Source organism: Myotis brandtii, unplaced genomic scaffold (assembly GCF_000412655.1).
Source record: "Myotis brandtii unplaced genomic scaffold, ASM41265v1 scaffold112, whole genome shotgun sequence".
NCBI classification, from domain to species: domain Eukaryota; kingdom Metazoa; phylum Chordata; class Mammalia; order Chiroptera; family Vespertilionidae; genus Myotis; species Myotis brandtii.
This window is the reverse complement of record NW_005353838.1, coordinates 3,993,979-4,002,518: the sequence shown is the minus strand read 5'-3', so window position 1 is coordinate 4,002,518 and position 8,540 is coordinate 3,993,979. Positions and strand designations below refer to the sequence as shown.

General features: G+C 43.4%; 1 protein-coding gene across 1 annotated transcript in view; it reads right to left on the bottom strand.

Moving 5' to 3' along the window:
• The window catches only part of MYO3B (myosin IIIB), a 443,210-nt gene that overhangs the window by 296,530 nt on the left and 138,140 nt on the right, over positions 1–8,540 (bottom strand). Inside the window, exon 9 of the mRNA XM_014545672.1 lies at positions 522–677. Within this exon, the coding sequence (XP_014401158.1) occupies positions 522–677 (156 nt within the window). The remainder of the gene's footprint in view (positions 1–521; positions 678–8,540) is intronic.

The window sequence follows — 8,540 nt, the reverse complement described above, 5'->3', positions numbered from 1 at the left end:
TTATTTTAAAACACTAACTTGCCTCTAAGAAATTTTTAACTAAAGAAAAATGGTCTCTGAGCACATTTGAAAAAAAAGGGCTTCAGCATTTACCTGGCACTCTTTCCAAACATCACAAAACAGCTTACATTTCTGCTCTCCAGTGTGCAACAGCCAAGCAACGGTTCCTCACACCATCTCGGCTGTGACTGCTTTCACACGGTTACCTTTGTTAGTTTGAAAAAAATTCACATTTGTCTTAAATATAAATATATACGTGTTGGTTTTTAACTAGAACACAAGGGCACAGTGAGACGTCAGCTACAGTTGAGAGAAATTAGCCATAAGAACACAAAAGAGCAGCTTGTTTCTGAAGCGCTAATGCTCTCGTCCACTAGGCATGAAGTACTTAATATCACGCAAATGAGACGCTCAGAAATGCAGGGATGTGATAATTACCAGTAATAGTGCTGGGCAAATCAAAATACATGGCATGCTGTTTTTATTAATAACCAGAGAGAGGAAGCAGGAAGACACCATACCTTGTTTTAACAACAGGGTTTAGATGCTTCTGGTCTTGGAGGACCTTGGCCAGCTGCTTTTGCAGAAACAAAACCTTTCCGCGGACTCCTTGAATAAATGGGTGGTCGAGGAGATGTGTGACGGAAGGCCGCTTTTCAAAATCCTTAATAAGACACCTGTTCGCAAAAATCAACAAACAATCCAAAGTATAATCTTAGACACCTGGCTCCCCTGTGAATATGGGAGAGGAGAGGAGAAAAGGTTCATTTATAAAACCTGATCACTAACCTAACAAAGCTCTTTCTTTATGAATATGTACCAGAACATAGGAAAAAAGAAATCTCTATTAGTTGAATTAATGAAAACATCAGAAGTCTATTTTAGTTTGACATATTAAAAACACAATCCATTGATTTGACATACCCAAAACACTGAAAAAAAGAGATTGGTCAGGATGAATTTTCTGTCTGAATTTTCATTACAGAAAAATGTTTACAATGGAGACAAGTTGATTAGTCTACATGTTTTATTTTGGAAGCATATGAAATGACATGCTATCATTTAAGTCAAATCCTAACATAAAGTGTCCACTCTGTGGTGGTGGGGAAAATGCATTTAGGAGTTTGTAAGGAAATAGAGAAACCTTCACAGAGAAAGTTCAATACCTTGATTGCTAATGTCTTCTGAAGAAGCAGAAAAACCTCAAAACGGGAAGTGACAGCAATATAATTCAGATAAACTAGAATGAAATTATGCAAACAGGGAACAAAAGGTCCATTCGAAATGGTAAAAACTGGGTTGTATTTAAACTCCTCTGCAGTTAATTGGTTAAAACCGTACCCATGTAACCACTTTCTGTTTCAGATTCAATACCCTTTTCAAAGAAAACAATGGTTTACTAGTAGTACATTTTGCTGTATGCTCTCATGTTATTAAAGATGATTTTGACACAAGGAAATTTCTACTGAAATTGAATCTGATGAATACCCCTCCAATTACCATCACATTTCTATTCTGAGTAGCTAGCTGCCCTTGACAGGAGAAAGAAATTTCACCAGCTGCCCTTGTAAACTATCAGTCTTGAGCTCACATAGGAGGCTTAGGATAAATACCGGATGCCATTCTGCTCACTCCATGAAATAAACAGTTCCAGTTTTCCCCATAGTGACATGCCGGCAACATCCAAAACACAACGCATGTTAAATAATGAAATACACTGACAAATGGTAAAAAAGTTCAGCCTCACCTTGAGCATTTTTTCAAAACATTTAAGCAGAGTCCCCAAGACAATCCTCAACTGTTGGATTTACAAAAGGCTTTAACCTTTGTGGTTGACACTTCAAACCGCTTTCACGTCCCTCACCTTCTAGTCTTGATAAGATTTTCAGTCAATTTCCCAGCCACTCCATTTTAGAATTGATTCAGGGGTGTTTCTATCTATTGGAGCTGGCGTTTTCAACTAGAAAAGCCAAAATAACCTAGATGATCACCATTCTGTCGCCTGCACGACTTAAATGCCACCGCTGCCTGGCCATGGAAAGAAATCAATCATTTGACTTGAAAAGGTTCAGGGGCCTTTTGTATTACCTATTATTTTTCCTACCAAAAATAAAAAAAATCAGTGCACATGCTTTAAAAAAATACTATGTTCATGTTTTTTTCTCCAGCAATCTTCCTTGGAGTCCATGTATATTCGTTTGGATATGTATATATGACTATGAAAGGAAAATAATTGCTAATGTTTCCCTCAGCATCTAGAAAAAAGGAACCTCATGGTAGTTATATGGTGACATAATACAGGTGAGTGGCCCCATTCTCCTGGCTTGAGGAATGGTGTACAGAAATGTCTGAAATAAAAAACAGTCTGTGTCCTCTGAGAGTTCCCACTGTAGATGGACGTGGTGCCTTCGCACACCGCCCAGAGCCTCAGCGGGAGTCAGACAGGAGACGAGGAACCCCTGGGTCTTACAGCTAAGCCTGCCCAGTGCTTTGGGGTGGGTCACATCATATCTGTCTCATCACCAAATAGACATACCTCCTACACCCATGTTTATCTCCAAACACAGGGAGGTTTCTTAATAGGTTTCTTCACCTAATGTTTCCTTCCTTTATTCTTCCACTAGCTGTTTCATCTGACTGCCAGTCAGTGCTATTGAAATAGGAAGAAAGAGCAAGAGCACAAAGGCAACCCTCAGCTGCCTGTTGACTAGTGCCAGTACTTCAAATGAGTAAACTCAGGGGGCTGGGACTGAAGGTGGGAGGTGTAACAACGAAGAGACAATTCAGAGTACGTGAATGGGAAAGTGGGCTGCAGCTGCTTCTACCTTCCTTCTCTGGGTAGGTGCCTTGGGACAGTGTTCCAGGTGAGGCCTGAAAACATGGTCCTTCTGGTACTTCAGCAATTACATCTTCTTAGGTAGGGTTGCCAAGAGACCAGGAAAGGCATACCCCAACCTTACGAAAATACGTCTCTACTGGAGTCTAGGGGTGCAATTAAAGGTGCTACATCTTGTTTCATATTTTTAGCATCTAGTGGGGGAGCAAGGTTGCCAAAAAGGCTGCAAGATCATTTGGTATTTTAGAGAGGATCTCTCTCAAGAACGCAGAGGGAGTGAGAGAAAAGAGGACTAAATAATAAAGTGAGATAATCAGACAAGGAAGAAACTAACAAATGAATCCATTATCTCTTCAAGATTCAAAAAATGAAAGTAGGCATATTACCTGCTGGAAGCAATGATCCAGGGGATTTGGGAGCTCTCTCAGTAGCACGAAGTGGGCGGAATGTCATACCACTGGATCAGCAAAATGAAACTGAGTGTATACGGGAAGAATGCTAAGCAGAGTTGTGACATATCCAACTGCACTGGAGGATTCTTAGGAGAAGGACATGACGACCTTGAGGGTAGAACCTTATTCTAAAACTCTCTTGCATAGCTCTTTCTCATGGGAAGCAAAAAGCCAGATTGAAATGGAACTATTATTTTACTGATAAATAGAGGAAAGTTTCTACTTTAGGAGCAGATATGGCTGAAAATCATGCATTACTAGGGCATTGGAATCATCTCATCTCATTTGTTCAGTAAACATATATTACACCGCCAGCATTATCCAAAATAAATGAATTCATAACAATTATGATTCTTTTCCTCAAGGATCTGCAATCTAATGGAAAGATGGAAGGACAAGAGAAACGTAGGAAATAGCAGAAGTCAGTGTTTGCTTATATACAAGGTGGCACAAAAGTAGGTTTACAGTTGTAAGTATTCAAAACATAGAGTTTATTCTTGTATTATTATTTATTAATGACTGTATTACTTGCCATATAAACTATAAACCTACTTTTGCCCACTAAAAAAAAAGAATCACCCCAAAGCACAGGGTTTTGGAGCTAGGAGACAGAGATTTTCTATTTTAACCCTCTTTTATGAGGGGAGGAAGTTAAGGTCAGGTCCTGATAGTGATGAGGCCATTTCCCTGACTCCCATGGGAGACTCCTTCCCACCCTGCAATGAAAGACCAGATGTTCTGCATCTGTGTCACTGTTTAAAATGTGGGGAGTGGGGGTCTCCGGTCAGAGAAGACTTACTGAAGCAGGTGAGAACTGAGCTAGAGTTTGGGGAAGTTTTGGAACTAAATTGAACTCGACTGGTGGAGAAGAGGTAGAGTCATTTCAAGGTTGGCAAACTGGATCGGCAATGCAAGAAGCCTGACTAGGCCAGCTGTGTAGCCAGGAACTCAGGAGGCCATCACAACATTCACCTTCACCTCCTAAGCTGCCTCCTTTAAACGCCTAAGAACTTTAGTTCCTTTACCAACCTTCACTACGGTATGTTCTGTAATGCTTAACTTGGCCATTTGGTGCCCCAAACTCATGCAGTTACGTCTGTCAGTTCGTTATTTGTTTTATTCTCCTACCAGGCAGGGATTTAGCGGATTAGGATAGAATCGACTGCTGGGATCTGTAAGAACTTCTGACAGCCTCTGTCCTTTTAAAAAGCATGATAAAATCTTCTAACCTGATCTGGAGAACAAACATGGTACACTAAGGAAGTTATAATATGCTTATTCATTTCGGGATTGCTTATTAAACCAGGAATGACAAATCCCAGATGCAGTATATCCCCCTACCCCCACTTGGGGATTGAAAAGTTTTGCAAGAGAATGTATAAGATGTTGATTTCTGTATGGAAGTGGGGGCCAGTCAGTGTGAGGCGGGTTGGGTGACATACTAGATACATAAGACATTCCATTGAAAAAATGAAACTAGTATACTGGTCCAAAAGGTAGGGGAAACATTGGTGATACTCTAAGCCGGGTAAGTCTGGAGTTGCATACTGCATGTGAGCATGTTAAATGTTCTTAGAAGTACCGGGTAAAGAAAACAGCTTTATTCTGTTTAAGTCCATGTTTCCAAACTTGTTCACCACAGACCCTTTTCTGGTCAGTGGAACCAGGGCCCTGCAAATGATAACTTCAGAAGCTGTGCTGTGAGTAATCAGGTATAGACTTTTGGGGGTACAGAGTCGTCTCTCAGCTGAGGGGAGACACTCGGAGCCCCGAAATATCACCAGCATTTAAGACACCTGTAAGCTGCTGGTTCTGCAGAAAAACAGTGTCTCAAACTGGGGATATACATCGCCCAAGCTCAGTTCATCCCAGAGCCTTGTGCTCTGGAGAAATGGAACTGAACAAGGACTAGCTTTAGGGAAGACTACTTTTTTCCAAAATCATCAGTAATTCTTTTTTTAAAAATCACTTTTTTAGCCCTGGATGGTGTGACTCAGTTGGTCGAGTGTCGTCTCATGCACTGAGAGAGGTCACCAGTTCAATTCCTGGTCAGGGCACATGCCCGGGTTGCAGGCTCAGTCCCCAGTAGGGGGCGTGCAAGAGGCAGCCAATGGATGTTTCTCCCTTCCTCTCTCTCCAAAGTCAATAAAAACATATGTTTAAGAGATGATTTTAAAAATCTGGATTTAGATGTGTTTGTTTTTGTGCTAAAAGACAAAACAAACATTTTGAACTACCAGGAGCTATAGTGCCTGGATTTACTCTGAATTTCCGTTTGGTTTGAATTTGATAGAAAAGTCCACTAGGATAAAAAGGGAGCACAGTCTAGCCCTGAAAGAAATTAATCCATTACCTAATTTGAAATTCTAGTACTTTCCATCATGCCTTCTTGACTGAAGATTAATTCTCAGAATTCATTATAGTGTCACCACATTAAACGTAGGTTGTTGCAGAGGTCTCAGCCTGGCTCAGCCACAAACAGGTAAAAGGGAGGGATTTCTCAGCAAGAAGCAAGTCGGGCTTCTGCTCAGGGCTCCGGAGCTGGCGATGCCTGTGCTTTCTGCTCCCAAATAATGCTGTGGAGACACAGCTGCCTTGTGCTGTGGCTGCCATTTCATCGCCAAAACATCAGATGCCTGCGAGGGGGAGCTCTTTATCAAGAGCCTCGATGGCTGTTTACTGGTGAATAAAGCACACTTGATAACAAGCAGTGGGACAGTCAAGAACTAGTAATGCTGGTGAACTTGTGAGAAAAGCAGGTGGGTGAGCAATCTTATTCCACACACTAGGGCCAAACCACACGAAAACTTGGGCTTCACGTCACTTTTCGTTTCCTTTTAAGTATTCTGTCTTTTATACTTTGTGTTGTCTTGCGGGTTTGCTACTTAGATTGTTAAGTGTCTCCCCTGGCACAGAATATCCGAACGTTTGTGATCTGAGCAAACATTTCCCGCCCCGTGATGCGCGGCTCTGCAGTTCCTATCATCCTCACACAGGAGTCTGAGTGACAAAGGGACCTGGGCATCAGAACTCTAATTATAGGGTAGGTGTCGGAGCCCAGGGCACTCTGTCTCGGAAGGAAATTTCCATTTGGAAGACAGGACTCTGACAAACACAGGCATTTCCCCAAGGTGACTAATGCCTCAAAGGCAAGCTGAGAAACTTGACGTCACATATGTCATTTTAGCAAAACACCACCTCCCCATTTGGTGGAATATTGAACTGCATTCAGTTTTCATTAAGTTTACAAATATTGCACATGGTGGTGTTTTAAAGTCTCACTGGCGAGAACTGAAATTGCACGCTGACTTCACACATGGGGTGGGGAAATGGGGTCCGACCCTGAAACAGAAGTGAGAACCGGGAGTCTACAGTTATCCATCAGAGAGAAAGGTTAGTGTTCAACGACAGGGAAAAGAAGCCCTGAGAAGGTGGGCAGAGGGCTGTGGAACAGGGAGCTCGGGTTCCGTGTGAGTGGGTAACGGCAGCCGGTTCTGTGTGGCAAAGGAAGAGAGACTGCAGGGCTGCCGACAGCAGGGCAGCTGCCATCTTGCAGGAGACACGGGGCGAACAGAACAAGATGCAGGGTCAGAAAGGTCACACGTCAGCCCCACCTTAGACAAAGCCCTGAAGGCCCAGAGTGAGCTCAAGTGAACCCAGGAAAGAAACGGAAAGGGAAGAGCGTGGCATTTCCTAAAGCCTCAGGAGAACCAACTTTCCTCACCCAGAGAAGCCTCCGAGGAGGTGAAGAAAAGACCAGAGAAAAGTGTAGGGTGGTTTGAAGCCAAAAGGTAAAATCTCAGCAGAAAAGACAGAATCTCCCTTCGGAGGTAATGAGCAAGCACCACAGCAGCTGGAGAGCCTCCATGCTAACACTGGGCCCAGGACAGGCCCCCTCTCCTCCCTCCCCCCCCCCCCCCCCCCCTTTTTTTTCAGAGAGCTGCAGTAGGTAACCTGTGCCACCTCTGACACAAGGGCCTCTCTACCCTTATGTCTCTGATCTCGTGATCAACAGTAAACAATTAGAAAACCCAGACTACTTTGTTGTGTTCTTAGGGGAGGTGCTGTAGTAACAAAAATTTGAGATCCTCAGCACTGCTTGTCTGGGGGCCATGGCTGGGGGGAGGGGGGTGCTGAGGGAAGAAGAATATGCCATGGACAGTGGGCAGAATCAATCTGGGAGGAGGAAAAAGAAGTAAAACTGCCAAGCAAGGAGGTGAAGTGGGTAAAGGGCCAAGAGGAATCAGGCCAGAGCTAAGGAGGAAGACAAGACAGGGTTCAGGGACCACAACAGCTGTCCGAGGAGAAGCCACGGGAGGGTGTGGTGGTGGAGGTGCAGTTTTATTATTGTTATTGACAAGGCTTTCTTCCGCTAAGCTGTGCTTTCCAAGTGTATGTGGCAGTTGCAAAGACGGGATGAGCATGCACTCCACTGAACATGCCAAAGCCAGGCAAGACCCCGATGGTCGTGTCCTAGGTCTAAGGCAGACTTAAGGACTGGAACTGGTGGCCCCGAGTCACCGCCCTCTCACTCCTCTTTGTTTTCTGTCTCTTCCTTGGTTGGGAAAAGCACTTTGTAATTAAACCAATATTTCTCCACGCAACTCTCGTCCTGTGATTCAGTCAAGTGGCCAGAAAAAAAATGAGCCATTACTTCATCAAACAGCCCCAACAACTAGTTTATTGGACTGTTAATCTGTGTTCAAATCCCACCCTGTGGTTCAAGAGTTGTGGAAGGCCTGGTCCCTGGGAGATGGGCATCCTGCAATGGCTCCCTCACTCAGGCTGCTGTGCTGCCGGTTCCCATGGATCTGGGCACTGACTGACGCTGCAGGTACCACTGAGTCCCCTGCAGCAGCCAAAACACTGCCTCTTGGACCTCTGTGAGGGGCTGAAGTTGGCCATTGGTCAACCCTAGACTCAGCAGAGCAGACACGGGCCTGAGCTTCCTTTAGAGCTCTACTTCAGGTGGAAATTAAGGAAATATTTGCGTGAAGCAGCCCAGGAAGATAAGGAGCAATCAAAAAGGGAACTGATGACTGAACACAGGAGGAAATGGTTATGGAAAATGTGGGTAGTCGGGGCCAAATAATCTAGATGTTGTCAAATCCATTTGTTAAAAATATTAATCTTTATGTTCATTATTAATATAATATAGATTCCTATAATACATATAATGTATAATTATAGATTATGTAATATTGTATTTAAACTAGAGGCCTGGTGCACAAAAATTTGTGCACTCGGGGGGT